Genomic DNA, 19,337 nt, shown 5'->3' with positions numbered 1-19,337 from the left:
TGCCCCCTTACTGCCCAAACATGAGCGGCCTCGGGGCCTGTGTCACTTTCTGTCGACATATTTACTGTGTTTTTGTGGTGATGCTATGAACTTGGACTGTCAAACTGCCCAAGTGGACCTTTGTCAGTGTAGGCAGATGTGCTGTGGAGGTCACTTGCCTTTAAAAGAAACAAACAAGTGCCACTGGGTAGGCAAAAGAGAAGGAAATGCTGCTTTTTACAGCAGCCTTTTGTTCCCTTCCGCACCCCAACTGTATTTGGTCTTCGGTCACCTTGTCTCAGAAATGGAATAACAGATTTAGAAAAGGTCCAGAGAAAAGGGACTGCAAAATTAAGCCACAAGGTTTAGGGGCATTTCACTATGGAGAGTGTTGGGGTAAAGTGAGAACAATAACAATAATAAGCTTGGTCGTAGTTCAGAGCTGCAGGATTTATACTCTAAAGTCTGGAGTGATAAATGTTCTGGCAACACAAGCTTATGGCATCGGGGTGTGACATTTGAGCAGCACTTACAAATGTAAAAAGGGGTTACTGTGACATCAGAAGGCCTGTTGCATTTGCAGGCTGAAAATGAGTTGAGGTATCTCATCAGTGTTAAGTAATTTTCTGGAATTCAGTTGAGCAAAAGTAGGCAAGTGGACCAAACAGAGGGAGAAGGCAGGAGGCAGGTAGTGCAGGGCTGCTGTGCTGGTAAATCAGAACAATATTTGGAGCAGTTCCTTGCAAGTAAAAGTTACAGTTCAGATTGCTCAAATTGTCTTCTTATTACTACAGCCAATTAAAATAAAGGCCTATGCGATTTGTGTACCTCTAAACAATTGTACATTGAAACATCTGAACGAATGTTGGATGCAATTCTTCTTTATGCCCACAATTCACTGGCTATACGGTTAGCCACAATAATATTGAAGCCAGGTATCTGGCACGCCATTGATATCAAAACCATTTCTGTTACCTTGCATCTTGCATCTGTCCATCTAACAATGTAAGCAGCAACAGACACTGGAAATTTTCTGTTTTCTAAGTAATGTTGAATTTTCAGTGTGGCAAGTTGCTGCCTTGGCCACAGAACAGTTATGGGTTTTGTCATGGTACATTAGTTACAATAACTGGACCATTAAAAAGGCATAGGGACAGTTAATGAGAGAGCCATTTTGATTAGAATCTAGCAATAAGCACCTGATGTATAATAGGATATCTTGGTAATTGGTACAGTTTATGAGGCTTGAGGTTTTTTGAATTTTCAGGTTTGGTTTTAAGGCTCCTCCCCAGATGTTTCTATGGAGATACCATATAAAAGTGCAAATGGGATTTCTTCAGTTCCAGTGTAAGAACGTTATGTACTTTCAAACACTGAACTCTCTTCATAAACCTGAAGCATAACATTTATTGCATTTGACCAACTTTTCCTGTTATTTAAAAATTCTTTGAGATGGTATGAGGCAACAATAAGTTATGCATAGAACTGTGTACATGAAGGTCCGGAAATGTTTTATTTGGGTGGGAGGGTGGGATGAGTTTTCTTGCGTGTGTGAGAGGACTTTTTCTAATGAAAAATGGGAAGTTGGACAGAATAAGTTTTGAATCTGAATTATTGAATTAGTCTTCAGACTATATAAATAAGCACACATAGTTTGAAGTAGATGGATTCATAATTACACACATCAAATAATTAAACTTAAAAACTCAGTTTCAAAATGTCCATAGTGTAAGAAAACACATAGATACACTTATGAGCTACTCTCTCTTTAAGAATGATGAATGAAATGCTCCATAAGGCAAGGTGTTAAAATTTGTTGTTAGCTGCCTGTTAGCCCTTCAAATTGCTTTCTAATAATTATATACAACAATCTAAAGTTTGGCAACAATCTAAAGTTAGGCAACTAAAATTCCCATATACTATGAGCATGTATGACTCTCAAATCCTCTTGCTGGTTTTTAGATTCTTCCATCTTCTGCAGCATGCAAAATAAATTAATCTGTGCTTGAAAATGTACACACATGTGAAAGAGCAGAGAAGCTTATTTTGGTCTGTGCAGACCTTCAGTTCTCTGAAGTCTGTCGGAAGAACTCAAGACATTTATGTACTTGAAATGTTCATAAATATACCAAAGAGTGCATTTTTGTATGCCAAATTATACATAATGTGACAGGATGATTAGACAGCTGTGTAGTAAGGCAACTATATTCATTTGTGTTATATTCCTTAAGTAGCAAAGTAAATTTAGATTTGATCAGAAAAGAAACATTGCATATCGTGTACACACACACACACACACACACACACACACACTCTTCCAGTTTTGTCTGGGTGGGTGGAGTGGAAAGGAAGAAAAAGTCTGGCTTCAGAATTTCTCCATACTACAGAAACTGCATTTTAGCAGCGTGCACAGCTTCTCATTTCCTTCAGCTGAAGTCTATTAGCAAACACCTAGAACTTCCAATGTAAGATGAGCCAGCAGAGGAGAAATTGGCTATTAAAATAACTGATGCGATTCATTGTTTTTTGACATCCTTAATCAATGATGGCCAGGGATGGTCTGTGTTTGGTGCATGTGCCTATTTTTCTGACTCTGGTCTAGGAGCTGGAAGTGTGCATTGTGCCTCAAGCGGCTAACTGACTCCATCACAAGTTGTCAGGCTCTCCAATGCAGTTGGCTCCATCTAATGCTAAGGGCTTCAAGTTTAATGAGCATGTGCATTCAAGCGTTACATGAAAAACCCAAAGAGAAAATTTCACTGAATATCTCCATTAAAAATTCCGTCTTGTTTTTGGTTGGCTTTTCACCATTTTGTGTCAACGCCCAGGTCACTGCTTGGAGTTGGAGGTCATGGCAGGACTTCCGTAATGCTGCTTTCTTTATTTAGGGCCCTTGAAATGTGAACAGTATTAAGTGACAAATTATATGTTTTTTCTCATCCCTCTAAATGATCTTTAGATTACTTCTGGAGCTTCTGGAGCTTCTGTTTGAAAAGTTCAATGCTGTTGCTGCTGCTCATGCTGTTGTCCTGGGACATCTTCAGCAGACTGTGGCTTCTCCCTCCAGTCAGTATGATGGCGATATCAAGTTATATGACATGGCGGATGTGTGGGTAAAGATTCAGGATGTCTTGCAGGTAAGAACTTCAGATGTGTATACGTCTTTGGAATTCAGAAGCATTTCTGCCTCCAACTGTAGTGGCAGAGCATAGCCATTGATCACCTTTTGCTATGACTTTGGTGCCTTTAGGTTGTGAACTTATCTGCCACCATTCCGCTGGTTGGAGACACAGAAACTTAACCATGTGATAATGTCACATTCTTGGTAGTCAGGATAATTCCAAGACTAAGTGATAGTTGCTGAATGAATAAGCTCACATATGTTTGTTCACATGATTTGATATATGCTAATAGGCTTGCTTTGATGCTATGTTTATCTTTGGGCTTGAGGCGCTTGGTTGTTGGTCTAGGGAAAGGAGCTATCTGTAGTACTTGGATATTTGCCACCTGTGCCTTCATTGGCAGGTGGACCAATGGGAAGTTCTGGCCAAAATGATGCATGCTGGGCTTTTTTGTATAAGTACAGGCAATCCTTGTTTTGCACTGGGGTAAATGGGATACGCAAGATAACAAAGCGTACAGTATGAGCAAATCAAAACATTCAAGCAGTGCTTCCCTTAGAACACTCCCAAATACAATTCTGGGTCCCACTGTGGAATCACATGTACAGTGGTACCTCGGGTTACATACGCTTCAGGTTACAGACTCCGCTAACCCAGAAATATTACCTCGGGTTAAGAACTTTGCTTCAGGATAAGAACAGAAATTGTGCTCCGGCGGCGCAGCGGCAGCAGGAGGCCCCATTAACTAAAGTGGTGCTTCAGGTTAAGAACAGTTTCAGGTTAAGAACGGACCTCCGGAACGAATTAAGTACTTAACCAGAGGTACCACTGTAATTTACAAGCTGACACCTTGTAGACCCAAGTCTCTGTGTGTCAGGACCATAGGAATTAAATGAGCATTGCAGATGCCATCTTACATGTGAGTATGTGCTCTGTGATGCCTCCTATGATGTAACTTGTATTCACCAAGCACTGTAATTGTGCATGATGCAGCTGTTGTAGGGGGGACAACGTTCAGGTTTTCCGGAGTCTTAAATGTTGAAAACTGTCCTTGATGACACCGTTCAGGTTTGCATTCTGTGCACAAAGTCTTTTGCATGTCTTTCTGAAATAAAGTTTAGAATTTGGTGAGTTCTGTCTTCTTTAAAACTGACTGAGGTCCCAAGTGTTTTAATGCCCTCAATGTCTTCCTTTGCTTTGTCCTAACATCTGAAGAGCATGAGGGAAATGCTTGTTAAGTTATCAAATGTTGCATAAGCAGATTTCAACCTTCTTGTACTTGAAGGTGGGACTGCCTCTATCTCTTGTAAAAATGCCGCAGTTCAAAAACATCTGTCTCTTTCTGCCATCATGCCTCAGGTACAGCTGCTGGATAGATTCCTGCTGGGATTTCCAGTGGAGAATTGATTTGGGCTCTTTTCCAAAATGGTTCCTGCGGAGAGCCTGTCTGGTTCTGGCCAGTCTTTTCCTTAAATACAAGTGCATAACTGAACCAAGACAACAAAGGGGCATACAACCAAATATCCCAATGGGTTATATCCTGTATAGGTCTCATTGTTCATATGCTTTACATCAAGAATATAACATCTGTGGCCTTTCTCATTGTGGCCACAACCACTGGCTGTGCTGACTGGGACGGATGGAAGTTGGGGGTTCAACAAAATTAGGAGGGGCACAGTTTCCCCTTTCCTTCCTTTCATAAATATCTGGTCAATGGCTATAAAGATATGCCGTGAAATTGATACCAGAGGCATACTGTCTCCAATACTGGAGGTAGTACAAAGCGGAACTGCAGAATCTTCATAGAATCATAGAATCATAGAGTTGGAAGAGACCACAAGGGCCATCGAGTCCAACCCCCTGCCAAGCAGGAAACACCATCAGAGCACTCCTGACTTATGGTTGTCAAGCCTCTGCTTAAAGACCTCCAAAGAAGGAGACTCCACCACACTCCTTGGCAGCAAATTTCACTGTCGAACAGCTCTTACTGTCAGGAAGTTCTTCCTAATGTTTAGGTAGAATCTTCTTTCTTGTAGTTTGGATCCATTGCTCCGTGTCTGCTTCTCTGGAGCAGCAGAAAACAACCTTTCTCCCTCCTCTTTGTGACATCCTTTTATATATTTGAGCATGGCTATCATATCACCCCTTAACCTCCTCTTCTCCAGGCTAAACATGCCCAGCTCCCTTAGCCGTTCCTCATAAGGCATCGTTTCCAGGCCTTTGACCATTTTGGTTGCCCTCCTCTGGACACGTTCCAGTTTGTCAGTGTCCTTCTTGAATTGTGGTGCCCAGACCTGGACCCAGTACTCCAGGTGAAGTCTGACCAGAGCAGAATGATTGATTGTGAGGGCAGTCTGTATATGCACTTTTGGTCAGCGTCGTATTCCCTTGACCCCCACTGGTCTACTCTGAAGCCAGAGCGACCATTAGAACAGCGCATCATTTCTTGCAGCAAAACAACTTGCTGCTATTAACATTATTCTAACGCAGAACTGTTAGCTTTGTTTTGAGCAGTCATAATTGAGAACCTTAACTCTTTTAAAAGTGAGGGTACCGTAAAGCATAGCTCAGACATATGAGATTGGTTTTGTGGGTGTCTGAATCGTTCCCAAACACTGATGTGTTGATGCATTTTGTGAGCAGATGGGAGTAGTGGGCAGAAATTGGGTGAAGAAGCAATTGTCAAGATTAGTGCAATCACGCCTACGTGGTGTGCCGTGTGCTTTACCTCATGGCTGTGTTCCTTCAGCGTAGAGATTGCCTGTTGCAAGCGATATCTTGACCTATTAATACCCATTTTATTTTTGTAACTGTTTTTAAGTGGAGGGCTTTGAGTAATGGAAGAAACCTTAGAGTGCCTTTAAATCAAATAAATAATGAAGGTTTTAACTGAGTAACTAACAGATGGGGGAAATAATCCTAGGATGAAGGAAAGGGAAACCAAGGTATTGATGCTGTTAAAAATGAATGGAGCCTTTCCATCTCCCTTCTCTTTTTCTACCTTTTAATCCTCTGTGTCCCAAGCATCCATGTGTGCAGTCATTTTAGAGGGAATGTTTGTGGGACCATCCTTCTTTTTTGATTTTCTCTTTTATAGAACACTAGGTTAAGTGCTTTCCAGAGCAGGCATGTTGGGTGTGCCTCATTGTTGGGACTTGGTAAGCTTGGGAACCTTTTCTTTTAAAAGCAGGCAGATGAGAACTGATCTTCTTGATGTGTGTCTATTTTTGTTTGTCTGAAAATGTTTTTATTTTATAGCTAGTGGCAGATGGATTTGGGGCAAGAGCTAATCAAATCTAAGCCCCTTTAAGTCTGGTTGATTTCAAGATTTAAGTATGTTCAGATAGGGTTGCCATATTTTGAAGAGCAGAAGAGAGGACACATTTGCCAACTTCTAGTTTTAACTATGGATTGCTTTGACAACTCTCATTTTACATGCCTATGAAAAAGAGGATGTGTGTTGGAAAAAGAGGACATATGGCAACCCTATGTGGCACAACTGAAAGGACATGGGACTCAACTGTTGTGCAACTAAGGAGGAGATGGAGGAGCAACACATCCTGGCAGAGATTTATCTTGGGGTTTTCACCGTGATATGCCCCGGATCACGTATTCTGCCTTGCGTAATATTAAAATAAAAAGTGCAGTAACTTGCCTTTGATTCCTATGTGTTTGCAGCAGCCTCTCAGGTGCATCCCTGCATCTGCACTCTCTAGTAACAGAGACATTAGATTTCTCTCTCTGACATTTTAGGCATGTTACTAATTTAGTTCTTTAATTTAGCAGTTCGTTGAGAGCATAATTACTGCAGTACTAAATATTTGATTGAAAAGAACAATAAGACACCTCCAGTTAAAGATGTAATAGCACGTATAAGCTACTCCAGGATAAAATGATTAATGGAGTTGTAGGCTCTTTTGGCACAATTAAGGTGCTTCTCTGAAATTTTTTGCATGCCAAGTTGCAGAAAGCACTGCCGTTTCAGGTGGTGTTTGGGGAAAAAGGATCACATGCAGCACAGACTCAGCTTCTTGCTGAATTTGGATTTGCCTACAACAGGGTGAGGGGGTTGCTATGTCCCTCATTGCTTAGGGGTTTACATGTTAACAACAAAGCTTGAACTTAGTTCAGTAGGTAATAGGCAGGCAGTGCAGCCCTTTCAACCCTGGTGTATATGTGTAAACCTGGGTATCCAAATGTGCACTCCACCAACTGCATTTTGCACTTCCTGCAGCTTCCAAACCAGGCATAAGAGTAACCCCACATACAGTGAATTATGACTGACTAGTTGTGGAGTTATCAGTGTTTGCCCAGGCCTGCCCTGCATAAAATGTGAAATGACCTTGACCAACTCCTTATTTTTTATATGTGTCTATTAGGTCACATATAATAATATTTTAGTGGCAGGAGAAAACTCCAAAATGGGTTACAACACTGTCATGATGTCTGACTCTCTCCTTTCCAAACCAGGGAATGGTATATTTCATTCCTCTTATTTTCCTCTGCTTTCACATGACTGTTTGTTAAGATCCTTTGAAATATCAGTAGAATCAGTTCTGTAAAAATGGACAAAACAGGCCTGCAGGAAAAGAACAAAGGAGTCAACAGCATCTAAGGCTGAGGGGACAATGCCTAATTCAGTTTCCAGATCAGTCTTATAGTTGCAAATTGAAGGAACCCCACCTTTCTAACTTGAGTAACAGAGTTCAGTTCCCTGCAGTGGGGTGATGGGGCTTTTGGTATTGGTGAGTTGTGGCAGCTTGGCTAAAACGTTTGATTTGCAAGCACCCTTTTGCCCATCCTGTGCATTAAAAAAACCTATTGCAAAGCCATACGAAGGTATATTACCTGTGGCGCCTGATTCTGTACTGCCAAGTCTGTACCATCAAGTCAGGAAAAATTGCTCATCATAGATTCAGGACAAAATGCCCAGAAACCCCTTGGCATTCAGTTTTGCAGGCCAGATGGTCAAATTCTGCTAGAGACCTGGATTTTTATAGGCCTGGTTTATGCTATCCAAATTGTTTCTTGTCCTCTTTTCCTCTAGAATCTAATTTTAGAAAATATCTGTTGGAGAGCTTAGGCTCTAGGCTGCTTCCGTGAATCGCTCTGTACACTACACAACACTCTCTTCAGTAAAATGTTTGCAGATGTGAAAGGTTTGATGCACACGGGACATATGGCCACAAAATATGTTTGATACATATCGAAGGGTGATGGTGGGAGACAAGGGTGACATTGGAGTGAGTTGCTTGGTGGGAAGAGTTGGGAGTGGGTGCAGTTGTTTGTTGTTGTTTAGTCGTTTAGTTGTGTCCGACTCTTCGTGACCCCCTGGACCAGAGCACGCCAGGCACTCCTGTCTTCCACTGCCTCTCACAGTTTGGTCAAACTCATGCTGGTAGCTTCGAGAACACTGTCCAACCATCTCGTCCTCTGTCGTTCCCTCCTCCTTGTGCCCTCCATCTTTCCCTCAATCAGGGTCTTTTCCAGGGAGTCTTCTCTTCTCATGAGATGGCCAAAGTATTGGAGCCTCAGCTTCAGGATCTGTCCTTCCAGTGAGCACTCAGGGCTGATTTCCTTCAGAATGGATAGGTTTGATCTTCTTGCAGTCCATGGGACTCTCAAGAGTCTCCTCTTGAGTGCAGTTAGGCATCACTAATTTTGAAGATGAGTGGGGGCACTAGCCGCTACTGCTCATAAGCACATGTTAGTATAAATTCTAATGCACGGTTTTGCAGCATTCCAAGAGTTCAGAAATATTTAATGCCCAGACTGTGTTAAGCTTGAAAACAGTGCAGTTAATGTGATTAATGCCATGAGGGTCTGTTGGTTTAATATCAGCACAAACCTTTTCCAGAGGCTGCGAAAATCCCTGGCATTGCAGTTTCCTCCAAAATTGAAGGGTTTGTGCTCCCTGTTGCCTTCCATGTGGCCTCAAGTGTGCTGCATCGATGTCCTTGAAATTCTGATTGCAGTGGTCTCATTAACATTGTTCTTCCATTTAATTTGGAGGATAGCTGGCGGATGGTGATTGGCAGCTGCTGCGGTTGAAGGATGTTGCTGAAGGAAAGCTTGACTTGGCTGAGAACAAAATAATACTCCTGAGGCTATTAGGCTCTTTAAAGTGAGACTTTCAAACTTTTAGCCCTTGCCTCTTTGATATTTTTCATTTCATTTCTTAAAAGAACACACTTGCTTCTTTGCTCCCCCCCCCCCCATTGCTTTAGCAAACTAACAGTGATACTTAAAACAATGACGGCTTCTTTAGATCGGGTGACTTTATTCTTTGTAAAAAGTTAAAATAGACAATGACCTTTAAAGAATTGTGTGACGTTCTTGAATCTAAGGAATACAAGTTCCCTTTAGAGAAAGATTAAAAATAAAATTTGACCCTTCCTAAAATGTTTTTCATTAACTTCTGAAGCTCCAGTATACAGAGAAGGATTCTCCATCTTCTTTTGTCCTGCACCTTGAATTCAGAAATAGTTGGTCTATTAGTTCATTCGTGGACTTTTGCTTTGGGGATCACGATTGTATTTTCCAAGAGTGTCCTGTATTTGCCTGATGTCCTAGCTTTGGACACCTGGAGAAAGTTCATAAGGTACATGAGCTATGAGGAAGGGCTGTAACTCAATGATAGAGTAGATGCTCTGCATGTCAAAGTCCCCAGGTTCAATGCCTGGAATCTTCTCTAATTAAAAAGGATAAAGTAGCAGCAGTTTATAGGAAAGACCTGCAGGAGACTTCGGAGAATTGCTACCAATTGGGGTGGGCAGTACTGGGATAGGTGGACCTAGTGGTCTCAGTACAAGACAGCTTCATATATTTCAAATGTCCTAGTATAAGCCCTTCCCAATTCAGATGGAATAGCTTTGATTTTCAGAGGCCCATCAAGGTGAAACTCTCAGCTTTTCGGTCAACCTCTGTTTCAGGCAGCAGTTGTTTTTCTGTTTTTATATTTTATGTATATACCACCTTTAATGTAGAATCCCAACGTTTTTGGAGTAGTAAACATAACCTCAACACACATTTAGTTGAAGAAAGTAAGAGCTGAGCCTGGCTGTGTGAGGACGAGGATAGATGGATCAATGGCTTTTTATTTAGAAATATTGTGTAAATATCATTTGCAACTGCTGCTTTGTTCCCTGTTTATAGGATTAATATTTCTTAAAATTCCCTCCCTAACCTGAATCCGATCTGATGCAGGATTAGTTGCATGATGTAGAAGTGAAGTGTTCTTAAGGCTTCCTAAGAGTACCTGAACAACGTAGAATTTGGCCAATGTTTAGTTGTTTTTTTAATGATCGGTTTTTCTATGTTTTTAGTGGTTCTTATTTTTATCTGTAAGTTGTCTTGAGTCCCTGTCAGGGAAAAAGGCGGAGTATAGATAAACAACAAAAACAACAATTTGGCAATGGACTATAAAGGATGTTGTTGGTCAGTGTGGCTTATACAGAATATAGTATTGTGAGTTGTTACCTGAAATACTTGAGACAAATTCTTCTGGGCTGTGAGGAAGAAAGATGCCCCTGTGGTGAACCAGGAACTATTTGGTAACTAAAAATTAGTTGGATAAAGGGAAGAATATTATAGTGGTGCAATTTAACTAACAGACATCTTAGGCTGTCTCTCCACTTACCAAATTCGGAGTCCCTGCAGTGATGATTCAGCAGCTGGCTATTGCCTGAAAGTGGTGTGCATATTAACGAAATTCAAGTTCTACAAATTGTAGCAGTGCTAGTCTAACACATTCTGCAATAAAAACATTATTGCAGAGAAAAAAAAGACAGACAGAAAGACAGAAAGCAAGCAAGCAAAAAGCAGTAAGATGCAACAAATCCCGTTGTCAACCTGTGGTGTCAGCGAGATATTCCAATCCATTATTTATTCTAGTATCTGTTTCCCTTTTTGCAAAAGTGAGGATGAGAAAGTAAATATGGAAAAAGCTTTTTGCACATTATGAGTGCTATATAAATGATTGATAATAATAGAAGCCCCTGGTTCCTTTTCATTTGAAAAGCCAGCATAGCTACAAAATGATTAACTTTTTTGTCCATTTGTAGAACCTCTCTCTCATCACGAGGGCGTCAGTGTACCATCTATGCATTGAACGCAAAAGTCATATTAATTTTAAGCTCCATTAGAGATGCAAGGAGGAAGAGAAAGATGTTCATCAAATGGGAAAGGACTAAATTAGTAAGGGATTTTTTTTAATTTCAAGGTTCAGGAGCGTAGCACAAATAATGGAGTTCTTCTTTGTTTTGTTTAGGGAAAAGTCTCCATCAAAATGTGTCTGTTTCTGTCCTTGTAAATTGAAGTTCATTTATATTGCTGTTGTGCCTACAACTCTCATCTGAGATCAAGGCTGTACAAGCATGCAGCAAGAAATACTTTTCTTCCTGTAGAGTTTGCAGTATTAAAGGAAAATACAGGTTTATAGTGGAGGGGGAAAGGGCTGTTCATCTGGTAATGGGAAAAATAGTTCTGGTCAATTGAATCAACTTTGTTACTCCTTCTCTGGGTTGTGTGTTTTCTGCAGAAAATGCTGTGCTTGAAATTCGGTGCTGGCTGCAGTACTCAGCTTTATTTTTTAAGAGCACGCTTCCATCCCTTTAACGTTGCAGTAGTCTTGTGCGGTCAGTATCTGCCACAATGGAGCCTTGAATGCACGGGATAAAGGGGGATTATAAATGTTAACCAATGAACTCTTAAAGGTCAAGTAGGACTTTCAACGCTCACTGGGTGGGCCTTCAGTGCTTGTCCTTCCTTATTGCTTGAAGAAATAAGACTAGATTCTGCAAAGTTAACTACTATGGCAAGTGTGCATAATTCACTCAAGTTGCAATTTTGGAACTCTTCTTGACTTGCTTCTTGTGGTTTGGGGGAGAGAAACCACAAATGTGGGTTAGCACATAACGTTAAACCAAACCATGGCTTAGCTTGTGGTAGTGCGACAGCAGTGGATGTGGGGTAGTAGTGAAGAAGCCACAGTTTTTGCTCCATGCAGCAGTGTGCTTGCTTGTTCACTCTTAGCCATTTTCTGGCTTAGAGTTATGTGCCAATGAGGCCAGTGTAGTATAGTGGCTCTCAAATTTTAACAGGCAACAGGTTTCCTTGACTTCAGTTTTGCACTTGCATTTTTCTGCATACAGTCGTACCTTGTTTTGCGTCCGGGATCTGTTCCGGAGCCCTGGCCGCTAGCCGAAAAGGATGCAGGGCAAAGCTCCGCATCTGCACACGCCATGGTGCACCTGCATCAGCTTCTGCACACGTGCAAGCGGCAAACCCGGAAGTAACCCATTCCTGTACGTCCAGGTTTGCCGCAGACGTTCGCCGGAATGGACGCTAGACAAGGCGGACGTTCGTGGAGGCATTACTGTACATGAAAAATGTACAAAGCCACAGCTTTATTTACATTATAATCCAGAGCTTTTATTGGCTGCAAAGATTGGAGCTGGAATCTGCAGAAGAGTGTAATTCTGTTTCCTTAAAGAGGTTCCCCCCCCCCTTGCCAGTCTGAGAAGTCTCCTTGTTTTCCAGTTTATCAGCATCCTTTGACTGTCAGAAAACAAATTAGGCAAGGCATTGAGCAATTAATCAGCATTTGTGGTCAGGGTTTATTAGGATCATAAAATCTCAGTCATTTTGATGGTCTGAGCTAATTCATGTTTAGGCTGCTGGTGATTAGATTACGAGGTGATGAGACCTACACTTCCCGGCATCACAAGCACTGCAGATGGAGAAATGATTCTGCCTGGCCTTTTCCATGTTGCTGTCAGCCTATCTGGGCAGCTGACCATGTGGGCACAATGCCCATTGAATCTCTAGCACCAGAGCTGTACAGGCAGCTGTTTTTGTTCCCCAAAATAGGGAAACTTTGTATTATCCCATCACTGTCTTGCTTCTTCCCCATGTTTGGCCATTGTTCTCTCACCTCTTCCTGTATTCCAGGTGGCTGCTAGCTCTCTAATCCCCAACATCTTGTGTCCAACCTGGCAGTATGTGCTATATTTGTCCAACCTACATGAATTACCGTATTTTTCGCTCTATAAGACGCACCAGACCACAAGACGCACCTAGTTTTTGGAGGAGGAAAACAAGAAAAAAAATATTCTGAATCTCAGAAGCCAGAACAGCAAGAGGGATCGCTGCGCGGTGAAAGCAGCAATCCCTCTTGCTGTTCTGGCTTCTGTGATAGCTGCGCAGCCTGCATTCGCTCCATAAGACGCACACACATTTCCCTTTACTTTTTAGGAGGGAAAAAGTGAGTCTTGTAGAGCAAAAAATACGGTATATATGACTTATCAAACCTCCAAACCTCTAAGCGGTGATTAATTTCTGGCGTTGTGACTCTGCATGTTGATTATTTTAGCTACTCTGGCCTAAAAGGGGAATGGTATTTAGGAATTTAGGAAATACTCTTTATCTCACAAGGAGCCTATAGAAATTATAATGGTATCTATTAAATTGCGGAGGAAGGTTGTTGGCTTCAAGCATTGGGTTTGCAAAAGTTGATATGAACTGCAGAGTGGAATAAAATTGGCAAGGCTGCGGCAGGTAGTCTGCTTTTTTGAACTATTGCAGGACATTGATATACAGCTTTCTCCCTGCCCCACACAGCAGAGAATGGTTTAGTTCACACATGCATATTTTCAAGGGATGTCTTTCATGTACGAGTGAGCCAGCACAAACCATACACCATGAATATAACTTTCATATCAACTTTCATCATCTGCAACATGGTGGGCTGGTTCACACTATTAACTGAGAGTTTCAATTCGAATGTGTAACACTCAACCAAGGACAATTATTTCAGTCTCAAGGTAATAATTGAGGCAAATTAAATGATTTATTGATACACAATGCTTAATTGAGGAACAGAACTTACTGTAAATGTGACCACACAAGAACAGAAGAGAAAATCCATCCAGGCAGTACAATGTGATAATCAACAGCATCGTGGAACAGTGAATAAATGAAGAACTAATACTATAGCAACGTGAACAAAGAAATCATTATAATAATGGAATAAGAACACAAAACAAAGCTACTTTAAAAAAGCAGTGAGAATATAATCAATCTCTGTATTGTCAGCCCTACACTTAATGTTCCTACTAAAATGTCTCCCAACCCTCTAATTCAAAGCATGCTACGTTTGCTAGCTGTTGAAGCTGCATCACATTTTAGCACTGTTCAATATAAATTCATAGATATTTCATTGTAGCTGGTCAGAAAGTCCAAAGAACTCTCCAGTAGACCAGAGCAAAGCAGTGAAGTGAGAGGGCAAAAGGGAGTACAATCAGAAGTGCAGTGAGACTGTGTCTCACCAGTGTCAAAACGGGGTGGGGGAAGGATGATAAGGAAGAACTCAAATGCACAAGAGTGGATCACCTCATGCTGATCAAAGATGGGACCAGACCTTTATGTCAGTTTGGAACCAAGCCCAAATAGGGACACCAGAACTTCTTTATTCTTCATTAATGTTCAGAATTTTTCAGGGAAACATGTAACAGGCATTTCTACAATATACTTATTGTCACAGATGTAATATAAAATGAACTCAGGTTAGCATCTTTTCAAAACCAAACCGAGTGTCTTATACTTTCCCCAGCTCTGATGTGTAACCATGTTCTTCTCCTCCTCTTATTGGGTACAGTGTACAAATATCACACATGAAATGCCAAACTATGGTTTGGCATGATGGAAATGCCTTCTATTTGCTAACTCCAGGTCAACTAGTTGCTTCCTCTTGTGTGCAAATCATTTGCTGATGTATCTGAACTGGCAAAATGTGGTTTGCATACCTCCGCAAACCATGTTGGGACACCAGCTTTGAACTATGGTTTGTATTCCTGACTTACAAGGCAAGAGGGAAACATACTTTGCTAGTTCAGATGTAATGGCAAACTCTGGTTTGTGTTGAAGAAGTAAACAAATGAATGGAAGAGTATGAGGGAGGGGAGTATGGAGACCAAGCAGTTGGTACAATTATTTAGCAACAAGTTGTAGGTTGGCTTGACTCACTCATCCTTTCTGGATTTATAGCCTCAGCTTTCTGAAAATAAAACCACTTTTTTTTTTAAGCAGTCATTTTAAAAATCTGATGTGTATAAGCAGTCTTGGTTTTTTCCATTTACTCGTAACATCCTAGTATGTTTTTTTCATTATTTTTGACAGTGTGCTTTAATAGCTGCTCTGTCTTGAACATTTATATTACTGTTATTTTTAAGGCAAATGACTTTGGGAGAGGACAATCACAGTGCTTGTAATGAGAGCTACACTGGATGTGGTTTCACCCAAAGGCGATGGGTGGGTAGGGAATTAGTTAATTAAAGTGAACTGTATGCTGTCACTGGTGTAATTAAATGACTTGCAAAGCTCTTTTGAGGTCCAGGGTTACCAGGAAAGATGGTAGGACAGCTTAATTTATTGGCAGCAGGGTCTCTCCCAAGTCACAATGCAGCTCTAGAGCTCAGAGGTCAACAGTTGACATGATTTTTTTCACTGAGTCAGCTGCAGGAAAATTCTGAGAGCAGAGATGCCCCTTGTACATCACTTTCATACACCTGATGAAGGCATTTGATCTCACCAGCCAAAAGGATTCTTCACACTGCTCAATGAGATAGGATGCCCACCTAAGCTGCACAAGATGATCATGTCCTTCCACAAGAACTTGTGTGGCACCGTCTAGTATGGTGCCTCATCCTTGGATGCCTTACCTATAAAGAGTGGTGTGAAACAGGGCTATGTTCTTGCCCCAGCTCTCTTTGGCATATTCTTCTCAGGGCTCTCAGATGCCTTCAGCTTGACTGAAGACAGTGTGTACATCCGTTCAAGAAGTGCAGGGTTCTGTTCAATCTGGCACATCTCCACGCCAGGATAAAAATGCCGTGGGTACTTATCCAAGAGATGCTGTTTGCACATGTTGCAGTCTTGACAGCGCATTCTGAGGAAGCTCTACAGAATCTTGCAAGCCTGCATAGAGTTTGGCCTTACCATCAGCCTGAGGAAGACCGGCTTCCTGGATGAGGACATCACCAACACTCCGTGCATCAGCACTGGTGGCCACATACTTGAAGTGGTAGACCCTGGGCTCCACCGTAACCAGCAACCATTCCATCAATGCTAAGTTGGACAAGCGTATTGGCAAGGCAGCTATGGCAACATCTTGTGTCTCCAAAAGGATATGGAAGAATGTAATGCTAATGACCAATACCAAGATGAAGGTGTACCAGGCTTGCGTGTTGACCACACTGCTTTATGGTAGTGAGACGTGGGCGGCTTACACCAGCCAGGAGCAACACCTCAACGCCTTCCATGTGCCCTGTGTCAGGAAGATTTTGGGCATCACATGACAGGACAGAGTCTCAAACAAAGACATGCTTTCCCAAGCCCATCTTCCCAGCATGTTCACACTGCTGTCTCAGTGATTGTCTACGTTGGCTGGGTCGTGTCTACAGAATGGAAGATGGCAGGATCCCCAAGGACATGCTCTATAGGGAGCTGGCATCAGGCACCAGGCCCATTGGCAGAGCAGCTCTGTGTTACAAAGATGTCTGGAAACATGACCTGAAGGCCGGCAACATCAGCACTGCAGTATGGGAATCCCTTACAGACAAACGCATCGCCTGGAGACGGGCAGTCAAGACGTGTGACCACAGCAGTGACTAGAGGAGGAATGACCGCTGGGAAGAGCTCAGAGAGAAGAAATGTCATGGTGCACCTGCATCAGCACAACCAGATGCCTTCATCTTCCCCAGCTGCAGTCTCTACAGCTGCAGCCGGAGCTGTAACTCTCCAATGGTTTGACTTTACACCTGAAGTCACACTCTGTCACTGTCTCCCAAGATAGACAGATGCCAACCAGTCTTGGTAAGCATCCGTGAAACAGTGAGCTGGAAAGAGTTGGCCGAACACTATTATTTATCATTGTAATAGAAGTTGTGCTGCATCTCAGGGGGTTTAAACGTTTCAAAAAAAAAATAATAACCAGGATATGATCATCATCATAATCCAGGGCACTGTTTCGATCTGTTTGTTTTTGTTACACCTCTTTACCTTTCAAACTGTTGCTTTGGCCCCAGTGATTTCACTTACTTAGAATTTTTCCTAATTAAATTCAGTTACTTATCTCTGGCCAAATTCAGGCTGTCAATGGTTACTGGCCATGATGGCGATGCTCTGCTTCCACACTTGGAGGCAGGAATGTTTCTTTATACCAGCTGCTGGAAACCACAGGATGGGAGACGGCTCTTGTGCTTGGGTCCTGCTTACGGGTTTCTCAGAGGCCAGATGAACAGGGTGCTAGAACAGATCAGCCGCCGGCCTGATCCAGCAGGCTCTTCTTATGTTTTTAGTCTGAAACATTGTTACTGGATGGGTCTGTGAAGAAAAATTAACAAAACACCCTGATTAAAGTGATTTGTAAGCAGCAGAAGAGATGGAGGAGGGGAACAAAGGTGAAAGCAGCCGGAATCTGGACAACTGATTTTGTTGTCACAGGTTTAATCTGTGTCAGCATATTTGCCCTCTTGCCTTAAACTGTGGAAGGGCTTCTGCATATGGAACATTTGTATTATCCAAATCAGATAAAGCTTCCCAGCAGGTTGGTAAATAGATAAATCATTCTCCTCCCTTAAGCATAATATTCCCAGCCTTCCCCTATTGCTCACAAAGGGCCGTAAAAAATGAACCAGCAGATTTACAAATGATTAGCTGGGACACAATAAATGGATGATCTCACTTTATTACAGTGATTTGGTGCTGCATTTCCTTGCCGTTTAATCAGAATGTCACATGTCTGATACCCTGTTAGAAAAATTGTGTTTCCCACTCGCATTAGCTGCCAAAGTGATAAATGGCGGTGCACACTTGGAATTATTCTCCCTTGCGAGCTACTCATGATAGCTTACCTTTATTGGTAGTGATGTCTTTTCCTTCCAGCCAGGGTGTCCTGTTGTTGAATAGGCTCTCATAATTTGGGGCCACATGCAGCTTTATTGCTAAAGATGGAATGAATGCATTTTGGGTGCTGCTTGTCTTGGGTCATGGGGAATGAGAGGCTTCTCAACCTGTGCTGTCATATGCTGTTCATATGAGATTCTAGGTTCCTTCCTGAATTCTTAGCTTTCTAACTTTTCTTTTTAATTGCCATTTACTTATGGAGGTATGAGTAATAAAAAATTGGAGCCTTCTATGATGGCCCCTTCTTTCCGTGGCTTTTGGCAAGTACATATATTCAGATTCATCCGTTAATATGTTTTTAAAATCTGCTACTGGAATCAGGGCTGAATTCTATTTGATCAAAAGTTGATTAATGAACCAATGATTCTGTTGCCTTCCCCCATTTATTTGGTCCCATTTATAGACGTGTGATAACTGTTTAAACATTATTTCTGCAGATGGGCCCAGTTTGCCAAAAAGTGATGTCATGTGATCAAGATGCTTATCCTTAAACATGCTTATGCAATTTTAATATGATTAGGATCTTATAAATTTGCACTAGGAGACATAGTTTACATTGTGGCATAAGTTCCACATTCAAGGCTTTCTATGGCATGTGTTGTGGAGTTTTTCCAAATTTCTTTCCAGTGTCCTTGAAATTTCAGTAGGGCCTAATCTGATTTAGCATGCTTACATGACTTTATAGACTAAACTGAAGTATTTGATGGGGGGGGGGGGGAGAATCACTTAAAGTGGTTTAATTGCTATTTCAACCAAAGCTTTATCTGGAAATTTATTTTTTGGAAATACAGTACTTTAAAACGCTTTAAACTAGGAGTTGGGAGCTGTTAGATTGTGGATGAAATTAGGCTTAGCCTGGCTTCCAGTTTGACCCACAAAGTCATTCCCTACTACCACTACCACTTGGCATCAGGTTTGGGGCCATAGAGATGTTTCAGCATGTTACTGATTGCGGTAATTTTTATGCAACAATTCACTTTTAGAAATGAAATATTGCATGGAAAAATATTGTGGCAAAGAGAGTGAGTAATTAAACTTCAGAGAGCCAGTGTGGTGTAGTGGTTAAGAGCGGTAGTCTCGTAATCTGGGGAACCGGGTTTGAGTCTCCGCTCCTCCACATGCAGCTGCTGGGTGACCTTGGGCCAGTCACACTTCTCTGAAGTCTCTCAGCCCCACTCACCTCACAGAGTGTTTGTTGTGGGGGAGGAAGGGAAAGGAGAATGTTAGCCGCTTTGAGACTCCTTAAAGGGAGTGAAAGGCGGGATATCAAAT

General features: G+C 41.8%; 1 protein-coding gene across 1 annotated transcript in view; it reads left to right on the top strand.

Moving 5' to 3' along the window:
• The window catches only part of EXOC4 (exocyst complex component 4), a 349,341-nt gene that overhangs the window by 62,315 nt on the left and 267,689 nt on the right, over nucleotides 1–19,337 (top strand). Inside the window, exon 7 of the mRNA XM_081022722.1 lies at nucleotides 2,939–3,116. Coding sequence (XP_080878848.1) covers nucleotides 2,939–3,116 — 178 coding nt within the window. The remainder of the gene's footprint in view (nucleotides 1–2,938; nucleotides 3,117–19,337) is intronic.

Source organism: Podarcis pityusensis (genome assembly GCF_964106645.2).
Source record: "Podarcis pityusensis genome assembly, chromosome: 10".
Lineage (NCBI taxonomy): Eukaryota > Metazoa > Chordata > Lepidosauria > Squamata > Lacertidae > Podarcis > Podarcis pityusensis.
This window is presented reverse-complemented; position numbering and strand designations above follow the sequence as displayed.